The 24725-nt window shown below is 48.9% G+C and overlaps 1 protein-coding gene across 2 annotated transcripts in view; it reads right to left on the bottom strand.

Annotated features, from left to right (window-relative positions):
* CELF3 (CUGBP Elav-like family member 3) overlaps positions 1-13530 on the bottom strand; it is an 84103-nt gene extending 70573 nt beyond the window's left edge. Inside the window, exon 1 of one of the 2 annotated variants that reach the window (XM_083591321.1) lies at positions 12693-13530. In XM_083591321.1, coding sequence (XP_083447447.1) covers positions 12693-12837 — 145 coding nt within the window. In that variant the 5' untranslated portion in view covers positions 12838-13530. The remainder of the gene's footprint in view (positions 1-12692) is intronic. The other variant, XM_083591320.1, reaches the window with a different exon arrangement.
* Positions 13531-24725: the final 11195 nt, after the last annotated feature.

The following is a 24725-nucleotide window of genomic DNA, read 5'->3' as shown; positions in this document are numbered from 1 at the left end:
CTTCAAAACATTGCTATTGATGATTTTTTATTGCTATTATTCAAGGCCTTTTCACCAACCTGAAGATTGAAGTCCTCTACCTGCCGCCTGGAGGAGACCAGGCAAACCTGGAAAATTCAGGGGACCTGGAGACCCTGGAAACCCTAATATACATTATCTCTCTGTGTTTTCCCTGATTGTTTGGGTTTTAATTCACAGTCCCTTGGGGCCTGTCTGCATCCAGCAAGGCAGTTGGAACAGCAAGTATCTTTCTATTGGCTTCTGAGTCTCCATCTTCACCCCAGTCTGCCTTCACCCCAAACTTCCACTTCTACCCCTGAACCCCAGAGTCTTTTGCTGACAATGCCTGTCCGTTTGCAAAACACAATTTCTTTCTTTCTTTCAAATGGTGGTTGCATCTACATTATGGTTACCAGATTTTTTTCTATGAATCCGGGGTCACTTTTCTTTATTTTTTGAAGCTGAATAGCAACAGGGAGTCAGTAGTGGGGATGGTTTTGAATTCTGGTGCTGGAGGAGACTCTTGAGAAGCCCATGGACTGCAAGAAGATCAAACCTCTCCATTCTGAAGGAAATCAGCCCTGAGTGCTCACTGGAAGGACAGATTCTGAAGCTGAGGCTCCAAGACTTTGGCCACCTCATGAGAAGAGGAGACTCCCTGGAAAAGACCCTGACGTTGGGAAAGATGGAGGGCAGAAGGAGAAGGGGACGACAGAGGACGAGATGGTGGGACAGTGTTCTCAAAGCTGCCAGCATGAGTTTGACTGAACTGCAGGAGGCAGTGGAAGACAGGAGTGCCTGGCATGCTCTGGTCCAGGGGGTCACGAAGAGGCAGACACGACTAAACAACTAAACAACAACAAAGTGGGGATGGTGAGGCAAAAGACCCTGGGCCCAAGCAAACATACATATTGTAAGGTAAAGGGACCCCTGACCATTAGGTCCAGTCGTGGCCGACTCTGGGGTTGCGGCGCTCATCTCGCTTTATTGGCCGAGGGAGCCGGCATACAGCTTCCTTCTGGGTCATGTTGCCAGCAGGACTAAGCCGCTTCTGGCGAACCAGAGCAGCGCACGGAAACGCCGTTTACCTTCCCGCCAGAGCGGTACCTATTTATCTACGTGCACTTTGAGGTGCTTTCGAACTGCTAGGTTGGCAGGAGCAGGGACCGAGCAACGGGAGCTCACCCCGTCACGGGGATTCGAACTGCCGACCTTCCGATCAGCAAGCCCTATGCTCTGTGGTTTAACCCACAGCGCCACCCACATCCCATGCATATTGTATAAAGGTGCAAAATCCTTCTTTAGCACCCTGTGAAACATAACTGCGCAGAGTTTTTAAAACACTGGGCAAGCGCCGGCCGCCCGCAACTCTTGAGCCTCCCCCGATCAGTCAAAACAAAGGAGGAAGCGGACAGGAGATCGCACAAGACACATCCTATGCGCACAAGACACGTCATATGGGGACTTCCAGCGAGGAAAAATGGTGGGCGCCACGGCAGCGAACAGCTCCTGAAGCCAGCCAGAGCCAACTGCGCTACCAGTCTGACTCTGGGCTGCTAAGGCCACGTTCCCAGGGACAAATTTGCAATCTGGGGACAATCTGGGGACGGAATTTGTCCGGGGCCAGATTTGCAAATCCGGGGACTGTCCCTAGGAACTGTGGACGTCTGGTAACCCTAATCTACATATCTGTTTGCAAAGCCAGCTCAGGGTACTCTTTTGGGGGACTAACTAAGGTCAGAGAGAGGGAGACGAATGAGGTATCGGATGAAATCACAGAGCATGGCAAAATAGCAGGGGGGAAATCGCACTTTTGCCCATTCGTCCCCTAAATCAGATCAACTGAACAAAAGAAGAATCACACACACACACACACACACACACACACACACACACACACCCTCTCCAGCCATAGCCTGTAAGAGCTCTCTTGTTTCAATAAAATCAGATTCACATGGTTCAATTCACGAAGAGATGGATCATCTCAGTAAACTTCACAGCAGCCGCTTAAGGTGGGCCTCTAGTGTTGCATCCTCATAGCAAAATTTAATTATCCAAGTGACGGCTTGTCTTCCCGCAGCTCAAAGCAGCAGCACCCATGCATTAAGAGAGAGGTAGTTGCAGGCTTGGGGAACTCTAAGAAATTTAATGTATTAAAAAACCCACTTGCAGGGGAGACCAAATAGTGTGTGTGTTGGGGGGGGCAGAAAAACTTGGAAAAAACAAGCAAGAGGGGGAACAGAATAGGGTATCTTGGCAGGAGTGTTCCATGCTGCAACATTTTGTTGCAGACCCCATTTGTTACCCATATATTACAATTTTTGGGAGGGTTGGGGTTAGGGATGGGCAGATGTGTCCGTTTTCAGTTCTCAATCTGAAATTCAGTTCTCCACACTTCCACCTCAGGTTGCAAATCCTTTTTTTAAAAAAAGGTCCTCAAGAAAATCCACCCGTATTTTAGTGCAATTTTCTCCTAATATACACACGCTTGCATGCAGTTTTAGCCTAATGCACATATTTTAGTAAAGCAGTTCCCCCCAGTACAACATGCATTTGTACATTATATGCATTCTTATGCACAATTTACCGCAGTATATGCATTTATGTACGCGTCACTTGGGTACAGAACTGCATTGCAAAATTTGAAGGGGTGTGAATTTTGCAGGAGGGCTGCATTTCGGTCCGTTAATTGTTTCGGAAAGTTTGTATTTAGTAGGTTTTTGCCTTTAAATGAGAACTCTGTCGAATTTCTCCCCCTATCCCATGGTTGCTGAGCAACAGCAAAGAGGCATTCCAAAGATTTCCGTGGGCAGGATGAGGTCCATTGATCTCTGGTACCATTTACAGGGAATTTTCACAAGTTTGATTTTGTCACTCCAGTCTAAGAAATCTGCCCCAACTGACGCCCCTCTCATTTACTCAAGTCTGCAAGGCCCAGGACTTCCTTTGCACCTGGCCTAACCTAGCCCCAGCCTCTCAGACGAGGGGATGCCAACTGACCATGAAAAACCCAGGTTAGTCTGCTCCTGCGCCCATTTCAGCAGGCTGATTTGCAGGAAACTAGGAAAGTGAAACCATTGGCAGCATGGAAATAATGTAGGGTCAGCCGAGGCTCTGCTTTCCTGTTACTTCAATCCTCAGGAGCAAGAGGCCAGTCCAGGAAGCTGGCGAGCCTGTCGAGGTGAGATTTAAACCAGACACACTTTAAACCACACCCTGAATCTCTGTGTTACATCAGTTGTCTGATGGGTAGCAAACCACTGTATGCGGTTGGAGGATGGATGGCGGCTAACAGATTGAGGTTGAATCCTGACAAGACAAAAGTACTGTTTTTGGGGGATGGGGCGGGCAGGTATGGAGGACTCCCTGGTCCTGAATGGGGTAACTGTGCCCCTGAAGGACCAGGTGCGCAGCCTGGGAGTCATTTTGTACTCACAGCTGTCCATGGAGGCACAGGTCAATTCTGTGTCCAGGGCGGCTGTCTACCAGCTCCATCTGGTACGCAGGATGAGACCCTCCCTGCCCGCAGACTGTCTCGCCAGAGTGGTGCATGCTCTGGTTATCTCCCGCTTGGACTACTGCAATGCGCTCTACGTGGGGCTACCTTTGAAGGTGACCCGGAAACTGCAATTAATCCAGAACGCGGCAGCTAGACTGGGGACTGGGAGCGGCCACCGAGACCACATAACACCAGTCTTGAAAGACCTACATTGGCTCCCAGGACATTTCCAAGCACAATTCAAAGTGTTGGTGCTGACCTTGAAAGCCCTAAACGGCCTTGGTCCAGTATACCTGAAGGAGCGTCTCTACCCCCATCGTTCGGCCCGGACTCTGAGGTCCAGCTCTGAGAGCCTTCTGGCGATTCCCTCATTGCAAGAAGTGAGGTTACAGGGATCCAAACAGAGAGCCTTCTCGGTGGTGGCACCCGCCCTGTGGAACACCCTCCCTTCAGATGTCAAGGAAATAAGCAGCTATCCTATCTTTAAAAGACATCTGAAGGCAGCCCTGTTTAGGGAAGTTTTTAATATTTAACGCTGTATTGTTTTTAACACTCGATTGGGAGCCGCCCACAATGGCTTGGGAAACTCAGCCAGATGGGCGGGGTATAAATAATAAATTATTATTATAATACAACCCTTTTCCAGGAGGATTTGGATAGCTGTCCTTGGACTGCCAAGATAAATCAACCGTTCCTCATAAGGCTTAGTTTCCAGACCCTTGATCATTTTGGTCTCCCTCTTCTGCACATGTTCCAGCTTGTCAGTATCCTTCTTAAATTGTGGCGCCCAGAACCGGACACAGTATTCCAGGTGGGGTCTCACCAAGGCAGAAGAGAATGGCATTATTAGTTCCCGTGATCTGACACTGTACTTCTGTTGGTGCAGCCTATAATAGCATTAGCTTGTTGGGGTTTGGGGGGGAGGGTTTTTGTTTTTTTTGCAGAGCAGGGCTCCTGAACTTCTAATCAGATTCCATTTTCTGGCAGAGGGTCCAGGCTAGGTCTCTGGGAACATTGTTCTGGGTCTTTTTCTTTTTTCAATCAAGTGGTACATAAATCTCAAGAAATAAATAAAACAAATAGTTCACAAAGCCCTAAGCAACTTTGTTCTAAAGTTACTAGCCTGATTCCACCTCAATCACCAAGATCGTCTGATGGGCCACCTCTGGTGGTTCTCCCCAGGCCCATGGGCTTCAGCTGGCCTTAGGACCCTGACTGTTAGGTCCAGTCGTGGCTGACTCTGGGGTTGCGGCACTCATCTTGCTTTACTGGCCGAGGGAGCCGGCGTACAGCTTCCGGGTCATGTGGCCAGCATGACTAAGCCGCTTCTGGCGAACCAGAGTAGCGCACGGAAATGCTGTTTACCTTCCTGCCGGAGCGGTACCTCCTTTATCTACTTGCACTTTGACGTGCTTTCGAACTGCTAGGTTGGCAGGAGCAGGGACCAAGCAACAGGAGCTCACCCTGTCGTGGGGATCCGAACCGCCGACCTTCTGATCGGCAAGTCCTAGGCTCTGTGGTTTAACCCACAGTGCCACCCATGTCCCTTTCAGCTGGCCTTAACTGACCCTTTAATGCAGCGGGCTCTGCCCTGTGAAACTCCCTGCCTCTAGAAGTTCAGATGGAACCATCCCTGACTTCTTTCAGGTGTCTTTCAAAAACTGAATGCTGCTTAGACAGGACTTCCCAAGACGAGCTTCTCTTTTCCACCATCCACCGAGGTTCTATTGACGTTTCCAAATAATTTTTTACGGCTATTTATAAACGTGGCGTTTTCGACATGTTGTAAGCCGCCTTGAAAAAGTGGATTATAAATTGGCAAATAAACGAACGAATAAAATGCTAGTTGTGCTGGAACAGGCAATGGGGGCAGGGTCCTTTTGGCTTCCCGGAAGGATCCAGCTGTCCGTTGCAACGGAAACAGTGTATTGGGTCTAAATGGGCCTCTCTTGGGCTTGATCCATCAGGGGTCCGTGAAACTCTCCCAGGCCAGGGGGGGGGGAGAGAAAGGCCTGTCTATCTTCAAGCCCCTCTACCTGTCTCTCCTTTCCTTGTTTGCTTAGTTAGTTAATATGCTCCTACATTATAATGAGCCATTCCCGTTGGGGCAATTAAGTGATTAAATTTGGCAGCTGTTCCTGTTCGCTCTGATTTGGCAATTTCCGTATCCCTCCCTCACCCCCAGCCCAAAACTGGGGGTTGAGCGGAACCAGCTATCACAGCTGCCCTGGGCAAAATTAATTTCATATCTATCCCCCCCCCCAAAGCCCCTCTTCCTCAGATCTTGCTGTACCAAACTCAACCTAAGCAACAAAGAGCAGCAGAGTTGAATCTTCTGCACTGGTTTTATGAAATGAGAGAGAAATGGGCTGCTGGGGGGGGGGGCAGGAGACCAGGCAGGAGAGCTCCCCCCAACTTGGAAGTATTTGTCCTGAGAGGAGTGGGGTTCTTCTCCCACTAAGTTTTCCTTATTAGCTAGGCACCCCTGAGATTCTGCTGCACACCCCCACACCACAAGCAACCACCTGAACTAGCAAAATAAAGGCTCATCATTTCCCAAAGACCCTTATCAAAGAGTTACCGTATTTTTCGCTCCATAAGACGCACTTTTTTCCTCCTAAAAAGTAAGGGGGAATGTCTGTGCGTCTTATGAGCAAATGCGTGGTCCCTGGAGCCGAATTACCCAGGGGCAAAAAGCAGATTGTGCTTTTTTTTTGAAAGAGGGAAGGGGGTGTTGAAAGGAAGCAGCTGATCAGCAAGCGATCGGGAGGGAGATAAGGGACGCTAGAGATAAAGGAGGCTACCTGGGAGGGGGGAGGTAAAAGCCCATGGATCCTCAGGATTTTTGCATTGAGTCACCCCAAATTCACCATCAGATCACATAGCATGTCCATGGCTACAGCCTGCACAACCCCCCCCACATCCACTGTTTCGTGGGGCCGCAATGGCGCAAAAACGTGGTTGCAAAGCACGGATCCGCATGGATTCTCAGGGTTTTTGCATTGGGTCACCCCAAATTCACCATCAAATCACATATCATGTCTGTGGCCACAGAATGAGCCACAAAAATCATACATCCACTCTTTCATTCAGAATACTTTTTTTCTTGTTTTCCTCCTCTAAAAACTAGGTGCGTCTTACGGAGCGAAAAATACGTATCTAAAAGCGTGCAATGTTGCACAGCTGGCTGCCTGCGGCCGATACGAATTGTGGTCCAAAACACTTGGAGGGCTCCAGTTTGGCAAAGCCTGCCCTATCTTTCCTTTAAAAGAAAACCACCAGCAGCTGTGCTTTATGGAGCATTTTCCCTTATTTTGGGGGGTGTATACAGACAGACCGAGGAAATAAAAGCTCCACAACCATTCCAGATTTTATTTTTTATTTATCTCGGCACACGCTGTTCAAATCTTCCTGGAAAAGGAGGCTGACTTTGCCCCTTGAATTGTTTAAAATATTGCAAGTGAGAGCTTAAAGAGCATAAAGAAGGCTGATCGCTGAAGAATGGATGCTTTTGAATTCTGGTGCTGGAAGAGACTCTTGAGAGTCCCATGGACTGCAAGAAGATCAAACCTCTCCATTCTGAAGGAAATCAGCCCTGAGTGCTCACTGGAAGGCCAGATCCTGAAGCTGAGGCTGCATTACTCTAGCCACCTCATGAGAAGAGAATAATCCCTGGAAAAGACCCTGATGTTGGGAAAGATGGAGGGCACAAGGAGAAGGGGACGACAGAGGACGAGATGGTGGGACAGTGTTCTGGAAGCTACCAACATGAGTTTGACCAAACTGCGGGAGGCAGTGGAAGACAGGAGTGCCTGGCGTGCTCTGGTCCAGGGGGTCACGAAGAGTCGGAACCAACTAAACAACTAAACTACAACAACAATATAAAGACAGGGTGGAATAAGTTACCAGACCCCTCCTGTCCTATCTCCCTGTCTGGAACCTGGAGCTGTTTGCTGTGGATTTCGGCATTTTGTGATCTGACAAGACCGGTAGATAGATCCTAAGCATTATGGAGGCTCCATGCCTTCGAACTTTCAACCAGCCTGTGGTTTGGTCCTCCCGGTCATCTTCCTAGCCCTGAGCTTCAATTTTGTCCTAGCAGAACGCAGCAGGGAGGAGGTTGGGGGCAATGGAGAATTCTTTGGCTCCACCCATCGTTGACTCTGGCTCCGCCCACTGTGGGTCTCCTTGCCTTCCACCCCACCGTCTCCATGGGCACCAACCACCAGTGTCTAAAGATTAAGGGTGCAAGACAGAAGGAGACCCTCGTGAGCGTGTTTACTCAGAAGCAAGCCTCTCTGGTTTCGGTGAAGCTGGCTTCAAGAATAAGCACAGTTTAGGAATGTCAACTGGGAGCACCATCCCACGCAGCTCGACTCAGAAAGAAGTCCCACTGTGTTCAACAGCGCTTGTTCCCAGGTAAGTGTAGAATGGATTTCAACCTCCCTGTGTGTCACTGTATAATGGAAAGTGAGAGGCCGTTCAGTTCTGGGTTATGTAAACAATAACTTGTTGGGCATCCTTCATCTCTGGCAATTAGGCTTTTGGAAATTGGTGAGCAAGGAAGAAGAAGGCAAGCTCAATGCCAAAGCTTTGTGGTTGTTAAAGGTAAAGGTAAAGGGACCCCTGACTGTTAGGTCCAGTCGTGGCCGACTCTGGGGTTGCGGCGCTCATCTCGCTTTACAGGCCGAGGGAGACGGCGTACAGCTTCCGAGTCATGTGGCCAGCATGACTAAGCCGCTTCTGGCGAACCAGAGCAGTGCACGGAAACGCCGTTTACCTTCCTGCCAGAGCGGTGCCTATTTAACTACTTGCACTTTGACGTGCTTTCGAACTGCTAGGTTGACAGGAGCAGCGACCGAGCAATGGGAGCTCACCCCGTCGCGGGGATTCGAACCGCCAACCTTCTGATCGGCAAGCCCAAGACTCAGTGGTTTAGACCACAGCACCACCCACGTCCCTTTGCGGTTGTTAGGTGGATATTATATAGACATACCAACTTCTTATTTCTATGCCAGCGGTGGGGAACCTTTCTGGTCTGGCCGTCAGACCAGATCTTTCTCTCCTCACCCCTGCCAGGCCAAATTTGACAGGTGGGTGGGACCAATCACCTGTCAATCACCTGACATCACTTCGACATCACTGTGCCACGATGGTCAGGACTTCAAAATGCAGTACGGGCTGTTTCAAAAGCAGCCCTTTGCTGCTCTTTAAACCTCAAAAAACTTAGTTATACTGAATGGCAGGCTTCCTCAACCTTGGCCCTCCAGATGTTTTGAGACTACAATTCCCATCTTCCCTGACCACTGGTCCTGCTAGCTAAGGGATCATGGGAGTTGTAGGCCAAAAACATCTGGAGGGCCGAGGTTGAGGAAGCCTGCTGAAGGGTCTTCTCCACCTGAGTTTGATCCACCAGCTCTGCTGAAATCCTGTCAATTTAAAAGCCACAGAGGTGTTTAGTTCTTTAGATTCGGATGGTGGTGGGTTAGGATCATTCTCGCTAAAGCTGGATGTGTGAAACGGGAACCTAACACCTTAGCTCTCACGGGCGCTAAAGCAATGAGGTACATTTGTTTTCCCATGGAGAGATTTCGCTTCTAAAGATTCCTTGGCGGGGTCAGGGGTGCTTGGACTCTGCTACAAACTCGCACCAGCTAATTATTATTATTCAGAATGCAGCAGCTAGACTGGTGACTGCGGACAGCCGCCGAGACCACATAACACCAGTCTTGAAAGACCTGCATTGGCTCCCAGTACATTTCCAAGCACAATTCCAAGTGTTGGTGCTGACCTTGAAAGCCCTAAACGGCCTCGGCCCAGTAGACCTGAAGGAGCGTCTCCACCCCCATCGTTCTGCCCGGATGCTGAGATCCAGCTCTGAGGGCCTTCTGGTGGTTCCCTCCCTGTGAGAAGTGAGGTTACAGGGAACCAGGCAGAGGGCCTTCTCGGTGGTGGCACCCGCCCTGTGGAACGCCCTCCCATCAGAGATAAACAACTACCTGACATTCAGAAGACATCTGAAGGCAGCCCTGTTCAGGGAAGTTTTTAATGTGTGACATTTTAGTGTATTTTTGGTCTTTGTTGGAAGCCGCCCAGAGCGGCTGGGGAAGCCCAGCCAGATGGGCTGGTACAAATAATAAATTATTATTATTAATTATTATTATTATTAATTACATTTATTACCCACCTTTCTCCAAAGAGCTCAAGGCAGCGTACATGATTCTCCCTCTCCCTGTTTTACCCTCACAACATCCCTGTGAGGGAGGTTCAGCTGAGAAACAGAGAATGGCCCCGATGTCTCACCCAGTGGCTGAATGGGGTTCTTGAACCCTAGTTTACCACCACACCACAACTGGCTCAAGGCATCCACAAACATGAAGAAAAATTACTGGGGGAGGAAGGAGGGACAACAATTTGCCTGGGGCAAGGGCCAGGAACGCAGAATGTGCCCAGAAAACTGAGGACTCATCCTGCCTCCATTGGCATAGCCATTGCGGCTGGCAGTCAATCATAGCTCTGTCCCTCTGATCATAAGCCTGACCCTCTGAGCAAGGGTAGCCATGTGGTGCCCTTCCTAGACTACAATTCCCATCCTCCTTGCCTGTTGCTGCACTGGGTGTGAGGGTCCAAGGACCCCCCTGAGAGGGCTGGTCAGATGTGGTGAGGGGGGAAAACAACCACACACTGATCCAAAACGGCTTCTCAGAACACCCAACCTTTCCCCTTCTTCAGCTACAGAGAAACCGAGGCTACTCAATGAATTCTAAACAAAAAAATATATTCAAACTGCATCATATTGCAGATTTAGAATATGCTTGTGTTTTTCCAGACCTGGAGGTTTGTCCCCCGCCCCCATGCAAAATCTGAGGGAATTGGTTCGTTAACTGATCTTATTTTATTGCCAGTGTTTTGCAACGCCAAACATCTAATACCACCAAACATGAAACTTTAACTCCTGCTCAAACATCCTGTTTATTATTATTTTGTATTGGGGGGGGGCATATCCCATGCCCTGCAACTTCCAACGTACTCAGGCTCTAGGCCTCAATCTCGACTCCTTTCCCTTCTCACAAAGCTTGCCAACTCCTTTTCCTGCCCTTGCTCCTCCGCCTTTAATAGCAGCTCAATTTATTGGAACTTGGGGGTGGCGTGGCTGGTGTGTGTGTGTGTGGGGAGAGATATTTTTTTCACGGCACTGGAGATAAACATGGTCCCCTTGTAAACACTTGTCAGCGGAACCCTTGTCCAAGTCACAGGAGCACAGGCTGATCGCAAAAAGCTGGCAACTTCCTTGTCTGTGCGAAATCTACCAAATACCATTTGCAATAAAACGGAAGAGAAACAAACAAACCCAAGAGCCTCACACCTGGTTATTGTGTTCCCAGCTGGCCTAATGCGTGATCAATTCTCTTTTCCTAGACTTCAAAGACAAGAGCAGCTTCAAATGGGCTCAGCAAATGTTACTTCTTTCTCTTAGTGCCCCCTCTCCCAGCAGTTTATGAAGCCAAAACCATTTTTCACGGAACGGTGCCGCAAATACCTGCCAAACAACGTCCATTAATCAGGGTTTTGGATCAGCAAGCCCAGACACATACGAGACGCCTCTATCAGTTGCCAAAATTTGGATGCTGATGAAATCTCAGAAATTAAGCGAAGCTGGACCTCATGAATTTTTGCCACTTTAAAAAAGACCCCAAAATCCCCCAGACCCCTTAATATTCTTAATTATACTCCATTCCCTTCCTTGTGTTCCTTCAGGGTGTACTAAATGGATTTTGCTCGCTTTCTCTTCCCTCTGAATCAGCACCTGAGGGCAGAGCAGTGTTTACCAGTCAGCATCACAGGGAATAATAATAATAATAATAATAATCTTATATTGCAACTTTTCCTGCCACTCACCTACAAAAGTTTGATGCATCTTGAAATGTGGTTTCAAATCCAATTTAAACAAAATAATTTCAGAGGTGGCTACTCTCTTACACAGCTGAGAATAAAGGCCTGGGAAGGGGAGGCAGCGACAATGAGGGGCAGTTTTGCTGGGGAATCTGGAGGGGGAATGATCGGGCAAAAATAATAAAAACCACCCAAGAAAGACGAAAGCTTTCTTGTTCTGAAAACCAAGAGGTCTCCAGAGTTCTGTTGGAACAGGCATGTTGAAACCTGGAAATTGTTCCAGGGGCTGCAATTGTGTCACCCAGCCCTGGGCTTCAGCTAAAATCACACATTGTTTCCTCTTCAAGAAGGTGGTTTTAATTTCCTTTTTTTTAAAAAAAAAGAAAAGACAAAACTTGATAAGCGATTAGGTTACAAAAATTCAGAAGCTCTGCCATCACAGGTAAAAAACAACAACAGCCGTGGATTTATTTAGCGACACTTTAAGAGGAGAGGCAGCGCTGAAGCCCTTTCTGAAAGGCTGGACCCCTCCCTCTTTCCAACTCCAAAAGGAAAACATAAAAGAGGAAATGAACTGGAGAAAGGGTCTGAAATCTTTTGCCCCCGCCTGCCCCCCCTCTCACACACACACCAAGCTCAAAGTCAGTCCAAATCTGCTCAAAACACCCTCCTCCCCGCTAAACGATCCCTGCTCCCCCCTGCTAAGTTAGGGTCCTCTTGCTTCCGAAGCTTACTCCACACGACTCCAAGAAATCAGAATCTAGATGCCCACCCTCCATCCTATTGACGGGCAAGTCTCTAACCCCATCCTGTGGGTGGTTAGACATTCAGGGTTCTATTCATGGTGCCCTTTTGCGGGGGGGGGAGGCGGGAGAAATCTACTGGCTCTCTACCTCCGGCCATCTGTTACCATCTCCCAACCCCCCCTCCCTCTCCTCCTGGAAAAACCGCTTACCCTCAAATGCCTTGCTCCGACAGCCCCCCCCCCTAAGCCTACAAACTCCGCGCGTAACGCTCGCCAGTGACGAGCCGGGCGGTGCTTTCAGAACGACGAATTTATCTGCTCGTTTTTTTGGGCGCCCCCTCCTCCAACCGGGTAGTGCAATTCCAGGCGATACTTGGGGCTCAGAAGTCTCCTTCTTCTTCTCTCTCTCCCCCCTCATCACCCCCAGTACTGTCCCCATCGGCTTTGTTGTTCTTCGCCCGTTTCTATTCCATCCCACCGCTGCCACCAGCGCATCCGACGCGCGAGGGTACCCGGGGCGCAGCGCTTGGTCTCTGCGCGTAACGCGCGCCTTACCTTTATGCATGCCGGTGTATTTATCCTTAATGACTGTCAACTCGTAGATTTTGCCGAACTGCTCGAAGATAGGCTTAAGGTCCTTCTCCTCTAAATTCCGGGGGATTTGTCCAATGAAAAGTTTGATGGCGTCTGGTTCCTTCATTGGTTCAAAAAGGAGCAAGCTGGAGCGAGCCTCGAATTCAGAATGTTCACCAAAAAGAAAGAAAAAATAAAGGAGGGAAGGGGGGGGGGGGGAACCACGCCGGAACAAAACAAAGAAAAAAAGAAAAGGGGGAAAAAAGAGCAGAAAATCCCAAGCTGGACTTGGTCGTCTTCGTCGTGTGTGCGTGGAAACAAAGAGATCAAAAGCCGGCAGCAGTTTGAGAGACAAAATTTCCCTCCAATCTCGCTTTAATTGAACGGCATTTCCGTCTGCCTCGCTTCTCTCCCAAATCCTTCAATTATTATTATTTTCTTTAAAAAAAGAGGATGAGGAAGTGTGGTAGGGGGAAGAGAAAAAGAAGGACAGAGAGATTTCCTTTCCTTTTTTCCCCCCACGGGTGCAAAAAAATACAATAAAATTCCTATTGAAAAGATAAAAATAAAATAACAATTCTTCTTTTAAAAATAATGCAAAGAGTTCTACGATTCGGCCTTATCCCAGGGTCGTGGGCAGCCCCCAGACCCTCATTCTAATTCTTCTGATCAAACAATTACAAAGCTTGCAAGCAGTTAATTAGTTTATTGATTAACTTTCCGTGGCGCGGTTGAGATTCTGGGGTTTCTTGTGATTTTTTTTTCCTTCTTCTTCTCCTCCTCCTCCTTCCCCCCTCTCTTTTCTTCGCTTATTGATTCATTTTCGCACCCTGACGGCTCTTTCCCTCCCTCCCACCCCTTTAAAATTTCCTTCCTTCCCTCCCCCCCAGCCCCACCTCAAGAGCGCGATTTCGGCTGCTTTTTCAGGTTTGACGGTCCCTTCCTTTAATGGATCTTGAGCTCTGTTTCAAATCTTTTTCTTTACCAACAAAACCTCCAGCAGCACACACAGCCCTGGCGGCCCCTCCTCCTCCCCCCCCCCGACTAATAATCATGTCAGAGTTAGGGACCGGCAACAAATTACCGGCTCGAGAGAGACGAGAGCAGCGCGCGGGCTGAGAGGGAAGCCGTGCAAACAATCCTAGACCCTGAGAAAGGAGCCCTTTACCTGCTTTCAAAGAGTGACCTGGAAACTTTGCAGAACCACCTGGGGCAAATAACGCCTCCCTCCCAGGGCCCACCTTATTTCTGCGGGATACTGGGAGGAGATATTGCTTAGGGGCTGATTTGATTTTGGAGATGTTCATTTTCCTGTTATTCATACTCATTTGTTGTATCTTGTTGCATTTTTAGATCTTTGGTAATAACCTTTATTGGGATTTTTATTAAAGTGATTTTTATTAGAGTGCCTGGCGTGCTCTGGTCCATGGAGTCACGAAGAGTCGGACACGACTAAACGACTGAACAACAACAACGTTAAAGTGATACAAAACAGTACCAAGAACAATGCAATAAATAAATAAACATAATAATCTCCCTGCTCTGCTGGTTTCTTTTGGTCTCCATCCTAATCCTATCAGGTTTCACTGTGTTTTTAGATTTTATTATGACTCACGTGGGGGTTGTTTAATTTCCCTGTGTATGTTTTGGTACTTTTTTAATTTATTGCTTATGGCTACTTTTGTTACATTTTTGTAATTACGTAAATCTTCTCACTTTGCAAGCTGCCTTTCCAAGCGGCCCCCTGGTGTCATAATGATTGACAGGTGGGTGGCCCCAGCCAGGCAGAAGGCCGGAGGGGTAAGGAACTGGCTGGATCCAGTTCCCAACCCCTCCGTCAAAACATGGGCAGACTAAAAAACCAGGCAATCAAACCATTCCATTTAAACAACAACTCAATGGTTCAGATGGAGAGATCAAGGGAAAGACGTCTGTGAAGCCACCGGTGACCCAAAATGGCCCTCTGTATACATCTTGCGGTAGTGAAATCCACAAGTTATTTTTATCCTTCGTGTACGACACAGGACTTCCCCGTCTAATTTGCTCCCTGTAGTCCTAAGAACCAAGGAAGGGTTTTCTGGGTCAGGCCAGTAGTCCATCTAATCCAGCATCCCATTCTCACAATGGCCACCCAGATCCTTGCAGGATACACAAAAGCAGGATTCGAACACAAGAGCCCTAGGCAACCTAAGGCCCGGGGGCCGGATGCGGCCCAATCGCCTTCTCAATCCGGCCCACTGATGGTCAGCGTCTTTTTACATGAGTAGAATATTTCCTTTTATTTAAAATGCACCTCTGGGTTATTTGTGGGGCCTGCCTGGTGTTTTCACATGAGTAGAATGTGTGCTTTTATTTAAAATGTGTCTCTAATAATAATAAATTTTATTTATACCCCGCCCTCCCCAGCCAAGACCAGGCTCAGGGTGGCTAACAACCAACAAAAAACAACTTAAATGCAACTTAAAAAACAAGATTAAAATGCAACATTAAAACATTAAAATGCAGCCTCATCACAGGAGGAGAAAGGAAAAAGAGGGGGAGGGAATCAAATTGACTCCAAGCCAAAGGCCAGGTGGAACAACTTTGTCTTACAGGCCCTGCGGAAAGAAATCTGATCCTGCAGGGCCCTGGTCTCATGAGACAGAGCGTTCCACCAGGCCGGAGCCAGTGTTGAAAAGGCCCTGGCTCTGGTTGAGGCTAATCTGACTTCCTTCTCTGGGTTTTTTGTGGGGCATAGGAATTCGTTCTCCCCCCAAAAAAAACATAGTCCGGCCCCATACATGGTCTGAGGGACGGTGGACCGGCCCACGGCTGAAAAAGGTTGCTGACCCCTGCCCTACACAAATCCATAGTGGAGTCCCTAAGACGGTTGAATGTCGTCTTGTACTGGAAAGTCCTGCAGCCAAGTTGGTGCCAAATGTTGGTGCCTTCGGACCACATTGGTGAGACCGGCGGGTGTCTTGTCATCTGGGCAGCTCAGGACCTCCATGCACACTGCCCAGGCTTGCACCGCCAGAGGGGTCACAGTTGCTGATAAAGCAGCAAAAACAATGCAGGAGACAGGGGTTTATGGGTTACTGGTCTCTCCAGCCACAGCAGGAGCTGTGATTCTTCAGTGATTTGACTTCACCCCCAGAGGCACACTCCATTGTCCCTCAAGACAGATGGATGCCAACAACTCCTGGCTCTGAGCATGGTGCCAGGGCATAGTCGCTGTGACTAGTAGCATTCACTGGCCATGAATTTGTGCAATCTTATTTGAAAGCCATCTAAGCTAGCCGCCCCAGAAAGCCAAAGATTGGAAACACATCACTTGATGTTTTGGGGAACTTCCTGAAGATGTGTTAACCCTCAGGATGCTTTCCCCATTTTTATTTTATTTGCAAAATGGGAAATCTCAAAAAAGAGCTGTTTTTCTTCCCCTCTCCGGCTAATAGAAAGGGGCTGGATAACCCCCCTTTTGTCCTATAGAAAGATTGTCACAAATCTCCTCCGATAAGCAACAAGAATCTGACACTGGGTTAATGAACCCAAAACTCTTTGGGTTGGTATCCAGCTAAACAATGTGCAGAGTAGACCCACACTGAAATAACTGGATCGACGTTAGTCATGCCCATGAATGTCAGTGGGTTGTACGAAGTTATCATCAGAGTAGACCCACTGAAATTAATGAGCCTAAGTTAGCCTTGCCCATGAATTTCAACGGCTGTGCTCTGCGTGGGCCTAGCAATGGATACAGTCCTTTGTTATTGCAGCATAGGTTAACAAGGGATAATGTCTGTCATTCAAATATGTCAAGGGAGCCCAAAATGCGTGCATCCAATCCTGCTCAGGAGTGCTAATTACTCCTGCTCATGGGATGAGCAAAGGAGTGATTAAAATCAGGGTTTCATTGGAGACAGCCTGGCCCCAGAACTTATTTCCAGTGCTGATGTTTAAACTGGAAATTGGCAGGTATTTAGCTGGCTGAAGGGTGGCAGGCATCAAGCTGGGGATGGACTGGTCCAGGAAGACAGATATAAATACAGTTACGCACACACCACACACACACACACACACTGCAATGAACACACACATGCCCACCAGATCCACTAAGCACAGCTCACCCTAACAGCCCTTAGTGAAAAATTAATTGGCTTACACAGAGGTTTTAAAACCTTAAGAACATCAGAAGGGCCTGGATGCTGGATGAGGCCCAAAGGCACATCTAGTGCAGCACATTGTTCTCACAGTGGCCGACCAGCTGCCCCAGTGAGAAGCCCACAAGCGGGACCTGGGTGCGAAATCAGATCTCCCCAACTGCAGTTCTCATGAACCAGCATTCAGAAGCATTTAAGCCACTGGTTGTGGAGGCAACATGGCCAATAGCCACAGATAGCCTATTCCTCTGTTGATGTGCCTAATCCTGTTTTCAAACCATCCAGGTTGGTAGACCTTCCTACAACTTCTGGGAGGGAATGCCAAGGTTTAGACTATGCGCTTTTTGAAGAGGTATCTCCATTGTGAGACAGCATCTTAAAAAGCAGAGACATCACCTTGCCAACAAAGGTCTGTATAGTTCAAGCTATGGTTTTCCCAGTAGTGATGTATGGAAGTGAGAGCTGGACCATAAAGAAGGCTGATCGCCAAAGAATGGATGCTTTTGAATTCTGGTGCTGGAGGAGACTCTTGAGAGTCCCATGGACTGCAAGAAGATCAAACCTCTCCATTCCGAAGGAAATCAGCCCTGAGTGCTCACTGGAAGGACAGATCCTGAAGCTGAGGCTCCAAGACTTTGGCCACCTCATGAGAAGAGAAGACTCCCTGGAAAAGACCCTGATGTTGGGAAAGATGGAGGGCACAAGGAGAAGGGGACAGCAGAGGACGAGATGGTGGGACAGTGTTCTCGAAGCTACCAGCCTGAGGGAGGCAGTGGAAGACAGGAGGGCCTGGCGTGCTCTGGTCCAGGGGGTCACGAAGAGGCGGACACGACTAAACAACAACAACAACATCTCCCTTGTATGAGTCCTGTCTCTCCTAACATTGCTAAGAACATAAGAGGACAAGGAGAGCCCACTGGATCAGGCCAAGGGCCCATCTGGGCCCGCATCCTGCTCTCACAGGGCCCCCCTAAGTGTCTCTTCTGGGAAGCCTACAAGCCTACAAGAATCTGAGTGCAAGGGCTATCTCTCCTGTTGTGGCTTCCAGAAACAGGTATTGAAAAGTATGGCTTCTTCTTCGTTTGATGGCCCTGAGTTCAAGTATCATAGAATCACAGAACTGTAGAGTTGGAAGGAACCCCAGGAGCATAGCTGTCAACTTTGCCCTTTTCTTGCGAGGAATCCTATTAGGAATAAGGGAATTTCCCTTTAAAAAGGGGGAAACGTTGACAGCTATGCCCAAGAGTCATCTAGTCCAATCCCTGGATGGGCTAGAACCACCAACCTTCAACAGAGAGACACACTGACCCATTGTGCCACCAGTACTATGAGCGAAGAGGAAAGTGTCTCCTCATTCAATTTCCCCCCAGTTTACAATTTGATGCATAACAGATTTCCTGTATTCAAGCTCTTTCCCCCCAGAATTTTTGGATGCTTTCGATAGGAAAACGTACGCGCAAAGCTTTTAAACATAACTTCTTGATAAATGTCTCTGAGATTTGGCTCAGCTCTAACGCACGGCGCCTGGATGCTTTGCCCAAAATTTCAGACCATTTGGAGAACAGCATTTCATTAGCATTTAAAGAATGCTCAGACCCTGGAGGCTGGTTCGTTAGGGTGAATGGGGCCATGCCTTGCCAAACGCACGTCTGCTGTCTGCCAGTCACCACCTGTCTGCCTTCTTGCAACCCGTCCAGCGGGTGGTGACCTTGGCCACCATCTTCCTCCTCCTTGATCTCAGTGTTGCCCGTTTAGAATTGAGCAGGGAGGAGGAGGAAGGCAGAACCAGAATGAGTTGGCTCTGCCTTCCGTTAGCTCTGGCGCCTCCTGCTGTTGGGTTCCCTGCATTCCACCCAGTGGGTGCCTTCCATCGCTGTGCTCAGGGTTCACAATGATGCTTGACCTCTTCCATCCTTACTGGCAACCTGCCTGTGTCAGCATATTATAAGACAATAAAAAATAAAGGGACCCCTGACGATTAGGTCCAGTCGTGACCGACTCTGGGGTTGTGGCGCTCATCTCGCTTTACAGGCCTTGGGAGCCGGCGTACAGCTTCCGGGTCATGTGGCCAGCATGACTAAGCCGCTTCTGGTGAAACCAGAGCAGCGCACGGAAACGCCGTTTACCTTCCCACCGGAGCAATACCTATTTATCTACTTGCACTTTGACGTGCTTTCGAACTGCTAGGTTGGCAGGAGCAGGGACCGAGCAACGGGAGCTCACCCTGTCGTGGGGATTCGAACCGCCAACCTTCTGATCGGCAAGTCCTAGGTTCTGTGGTTTAACCCACAGCGCCACCCGCGTCCCAATATTATAAGACAATGGGGGCAATCAAATACACTGCAGGGGAAAAGAACCCATCATAGAAATTCAGAACCAAATAGGTGAATCTGTGCATAGACAGTGCAAACTTGATCCACAATGTGATAAAGTACTTTTTCGCACAGCGTCTACTGTGGAACTCACTTCCGCATGAGACATTCATGGCCACCATCTTGGATGGCTTTAAATGGGGACTGGACAAATTCATGGAAGATAAGGCTATAGAGCCAGTGTGGTTAAGTGGTGAGAGAGCTGGACTAGGACCCGGGAAAGAACAGGGTTCAAATCCACACTCGAATCCATGAAGATCACCGGGTGTGACTTTGGGCCAGTCCTTGCCTCTCAGCCTAACTTACCTCACAGGATAAAAAAAATCCTTCCAGTAGTACCTTAGAGACCAACTAAGTTATTGGTATGCAAAGGTCCGTATAGTTAAAGCTCTGGTTTTCCCAGTCGTGATGTATGGAAGTGAGAGCTGGACCATAAAGAAGGCTGATCGCTGAAGAATTGATGCTTTTGAATTCTGGTGCTGGAGGAGACTCTTGAGAGTCCCATGGACTGCAAGAAGATCCAACCTATCCATTCTGAAGGAAATCAGCCCTGAGTGCTCACTGGAAGGACAGATCCTGAAGCTGAGGCTCCAAGACTTTGGCCCCCTCATGAGAAGAGAAGACTCCCTGGAAAAGACCCTGATGTTGGGAAAGATGGAGCGCACAAGGAGAAGGGGACGACAGAGGACGAGATGGTGGGACAGTGTTCTCGAAGCTACCAACATGAGTTTGACCAAACTGCGGGAGGCAGTGGAAGACAGGAGTGCCTGGTGTGCTCTGGTCCAGGGGGTCATGAAGAGGCGGACATGACTAAACAACAACAAGAAGGTGCTACCAGAAGGAATTTTTTTATTTTGTTTCAACTATGGCAGACCAACACGGCTACCTACCTGTAACTACCTCACAGGGTTGCTGTGGAGAATAAATGAAAAATTTTAGAAGAGCTGGCTGGGTCAGGCTAATAGCCCATCTAGTCCAGCATCCCTGTTCTCACACTGGCCAAGCAGATGCCCCCATGGGAGAATTTGAGCACAGCAACACTTTCCACTCCTGCCGTTTTCTGATATTTGGAACCATGTAGAACTGCTCCCTGTGGCAGCGAGTTCAACTATGCTCTGTAGGCATACAACCATGTGCACCGCCTCAAGCCCCTTGAAGAAAAAGGTGGACTAGAAATAAAAATAATAATAAGTAAGTAATTTATTATTTGTAACCCACCCATCTGGCCGGGTTTCCCCAGCCACTCTGGGCGGCTTCCAACAAAGATTAAAAACACATTAAAATGTCACACATTAAAAACTTCCCTTCAGATGTCTTCTAAATGTCAGGTAGTTGTTTTTCTCTTTGACATCTGGTGGGAGGGCGTTCCACAGGGCGGGTGCCACCACCGAGAAGGCCCTCTGCCTGATTCCCTGTAACCTCACTTCTCGCAATGAGGGAACCGCCAGAAGGCCCTCAGCGCTGGACCTCAGTGTCCGGGCAGAACAATGGAGGTGGAGACGCTCCTTCAGGTATACTGGACTGAGGCCATTTAGGGCTTTAAAGGTCAGCACCAACACTTTGAATTGTGCTCGGAAATGTACTGGGAGCCAATGTAGGTCTTTCAGGACTGGTGTTATATGGTCTCGGTGGCTGCCCCCAGTCACCAGTCTAGCTGCCGCATTCTGGAATAGTTGTAGTTTCCAAGTCACCTTCAAAGGTAGCGCCATGTAGAGTGCATTGCAGTAGTCCAAGTGGGAGATAACCAGAGCATGCACCACTCTGGCAAGACAGTCTGTGGGCAGGTATATAATAAATACAGTGGTACCTCGGGTTAAGTACTTAATTAGTTCTGGAGGTTCGTTCTTAACCTGAAACTGTTCTTAACCTGAAGCACCACTTTAGCTAATGGGGCCTCCTGCTGCTGCTGCGCTGCCGCCGCACGATTTCTGTTCTCAGCCTGAAGCAAAGTTCTTAACCTGAGGTACTATTTCTGGGTTAGCGGAGTCTGTAACCTGAAGCGTATGTAACCTGAAGCGTATGTAACCCGAGGTAGCACTGTAAGCTTCAGCACAAGGCCCATTTCCCTTCAGTCCCTGGAGGAAGCCCGGACATGGACAGCCAGACCCACGCCAGGAAGAGGGAGAAAGCGCCCCCCCTCTCTTCCTACCCCGCCCTGCATTCAACTGACTTGCCTAGAGTTTTCTTCTCCTTTGCTTCCGGCTAGGAATTTGTTGAGCATCCCTAAGCCAGCCTCCCTCGCGCTGCCCCATTGTTCGGCTATGGAGCTGTCCTCGGTGCTGAAACACAGCTGGCCAGATCACAATTAGAAGAAAGGCCTACCTTGGGGAGGACGGGCAGGAAATGGACCGGGGGGAGGGAGGCTTCGAGCAACCCACCCCCCTCGCTCGCCATGGAGGGAGGGAGGGAGGGAGAGAAGGAGAAAGAGGGGCGGAGGGAGGGGGAGAGAAGGCTGTGCCAGCAGCCAAACCTCTACCCACCTCTTCTCTCTCATATGCATACGATTCTAGCCTACCCATTCGCACTGGCACGAGGCTTGGGGCGTAACTGGCTCCTGCGCTCACCCTGGAACCTTCCCCCACCCCCAGGATATATGTACAAAGAGAGTGCCTCTGAGCATATGCAGCCAGCCTTGTGATTCAGGGATCTGGAAGGGTTGGAGAGACCCCTGCCTTAAACCCAGGAGAGCTGCTGCCAAATGATGATAACAGAATAACAATAATATCCCACCTTTCCCCCAGACAGGGTCTCAAGGCAGCTTGCACAGATGAAAGCATAGACAAAATAAAAAAAGGATAATTATAAAGTAATTAAACTCTAGTAGAATGAGAACAATAAAAAAACCGACCCATATACAGAATGAAAAGTTTCAATTTGTGCTGACCATACTGAGCTACATGGACCCCAATGGCTGACCCAGTACAGAGGCAGATTCTGTGGTTCCTAAGGTAGGTTTTCAAGGCAGCCAGTCACACAAAGAACAACGACAACAACAACAATAAATCAGCCAGAAGAAATCCAAAATCTATATTAAGGCAATACTTTAGAAAATTATGAGCAAGTTTCTGGGTATTTCAGAGTTCTTCTCTCAGTCCAGAATGGTGGAAGAGTTGTGGGGTGCTTAAAAGCTTACATATTGTTTTTAAGGGATGCGGGTGGCGCTGTGGTCTAAACCACTGAGCCTTGGGCTTGCCGATCAGAAAATCAACATCCCTTTGAATCCCTGCAACAGGGTGAGCTCCCGTTGCTTGGTCCCTGCTCCTGTCAACCTAGCAGTTTGAAAGCACACTGGCGCAAGTAGATAAATAGGTACTGCTGCGGCGGGAAGGTAAACGGCGTTTCCGTGCACTGCTCTGGTTCGTCAGAAGCAGCTTAGTCATGCTGGCCACATGACCCGGAAGCTGTACGCCGGCTCCCTTGGCCAGTAAAGCGAGATGAGCGCCGCAACCCCAGAGTCGGCCACGACTGGACCTAATGGTCAGGGGTCCCTTTACCTTTTTTATTGTTTTTAAAAATTTGGTGGCACAGTTAGTGTGACTTTTACAAGTCCTGACACCTCTTTTTCTTTTAGAAAATATTTCCAAGCATTGTTCTCAGTTGCCGTCTCCTTGTATAAGGATTTCTCTGTGGCATTTCATGCTTGCACGACTCCCCAGGCCTCTAATTTGAAAACCACCATGGAAGGTAGGCCACTGACCTGCCTGTTGTACATCTCAAAGATCAGAAGACTTGGCTGCACCTTTTCTGCAAAAGCCTTTGGGTCTTGGGTGATGGTGGGGATGTACAGATATACGAGAGAACCCAATATATTTTTGGTCTGGAGACATAAAACCAAAACAGCTCCCTGTGGCCCAGAAACTCCAGCGGGTGCAGAATGCTGCAGCGAGGCTCCTCACAGGGTCCCTGCCATGGGAGCATATTCACCCAGTGCTTTTCCAGTTGCACTGGCTCCCGGTGGAGGACAGGGTCAGATTTAAGGTGCTGGTTTTGACCTTTCAAGCCCTTCATGGCCTAGGACCCTTGTAGCTACGGGACCGCCTCTTCCGGTATGCCCCACGGAGGACCTTAAGGTCCATAAATAGCAACACCCTAGAGGTCCCGGGCCTTAAGGAAGTTAGGAAGGAAGTTACCAAGGCTAACAATCCAGACTGGTCCTACATGGGCCAGAAAAAAGCCGGGGAAGTCCCCAAATAGGAGTTCCATCACAGAAGGAGAAAGGAAAAAGGAAAGAGGGGAGGGAATCAAATTGGCTCCAAGCCAAAGGCCAGGTGGAACAACTCTGTCTTACAGGCCCTGCGGAAAGAAATCAGATCCCACAGGGCCCTGGTCTCATGAGACAGAGCGTTCCACCAGGCCGGGGCCAGTGTTGAAAAGGCCCTGGCTCTGGTTGAGGCTAATCTGACTTCCTTAGGGCCCGGGACCTCTAGGGTGTTGCTATTTATGGACATTAAGGTCCTCCGTGGGGCATATCAGGAGATGCCTCTAGCTGAGCCCTCAAGCAGGGCAGAAGGCCTGAGCTGCCCCCTGGCACTTGAATTACAGGGGCACACTGCACCTATACATAGGTGTTCTGTTCCTAAATATCACGCCAATAAGAGAAGAAGGAGAGACCTGCTTAATCAGAACAGGTAGCCACCTCCGGTACCAGCTTCCTGCTTCCAGCAGTGGACAGCCAGAAAATCTCTGGGAAGGCCACAAGAGGAACAGGATGTGCCGAGGGCCTTCTGGCGGTTCCCTCATTGTGAGAAGTGAGGTTACAGAGAACCAGGCAGAGGGCCTTCTTGGTAGTGGCGCCTGCCCTGTGGAACACCCTCCCACCAGATGTCAAGGAAATAAGCAGCTATCTTATTTTTCAAAGACACCTGAAGGCAGCCCTGTTTAGGGAAGTTTTTAATGTTTAATGCTGTATTGTTTTTAACACTCGATTGGGAGCTGCCCAGAGTGGCTGGGGAAATCAGCCGGGTGGGTGGGGTACAAATAATAAATCTGTTGTTGTTTAGTGGTTTAGTCGTGTCCGCCTCTTTGTGACCCCCTGGGCCAGAGCACACCAGGCACTCCTGTCTTCCACTGCCTCCCGCAGTTTCGTCAAACTCATGCTGGTAGCTTCGAGAACACTGTCCCACCATCTCGTCCTCTGTCCTCCCCTTCTCCTTGTGCCCTCCATCTTTCCCAACATCAGGGTCTTTTCCAGGGAGTCTTCTCTTGTCATGAGGTGGCCAAAGTCTTGGAGCCTCAGCTTCAGGATCTGTCCTTCCAGTGAGCACTCAGGGCTGATTTCCTTCAGAATGGAGAGGTTTGATCTTCTTGCAGTCCATGGGACTCTCAAGAGTCTCCTCCAGCACCAGAATTCAAAAGCATCCATTCTTCGGCGATCAGCCTTCTTGATGGTCCAGCTCTCACTTCCATACATCACTACTGGGAAAACCAGAGCTTATTTATTATTATTAGCATACTTTCCAGTGCATGCCACCTTTTTGCAATGGCTCTAGGTTTGAGGGGGGAGC

This window comes from Podarcis filfolensis (assembly GCF_964270895.1).
Source record: "Podarcis filfolensis genome assembly, chromosome: 16".
NCBI classification, from domain to species: Eukaryota; Metazoa; Chordata; class Lepidosauria; order Squamata; family Lacertidae; genus Podarcis; species Podarcis filfolensis.
This window is presented reverse-complemented; position numbering and strand designations above follow the sequence as displayed.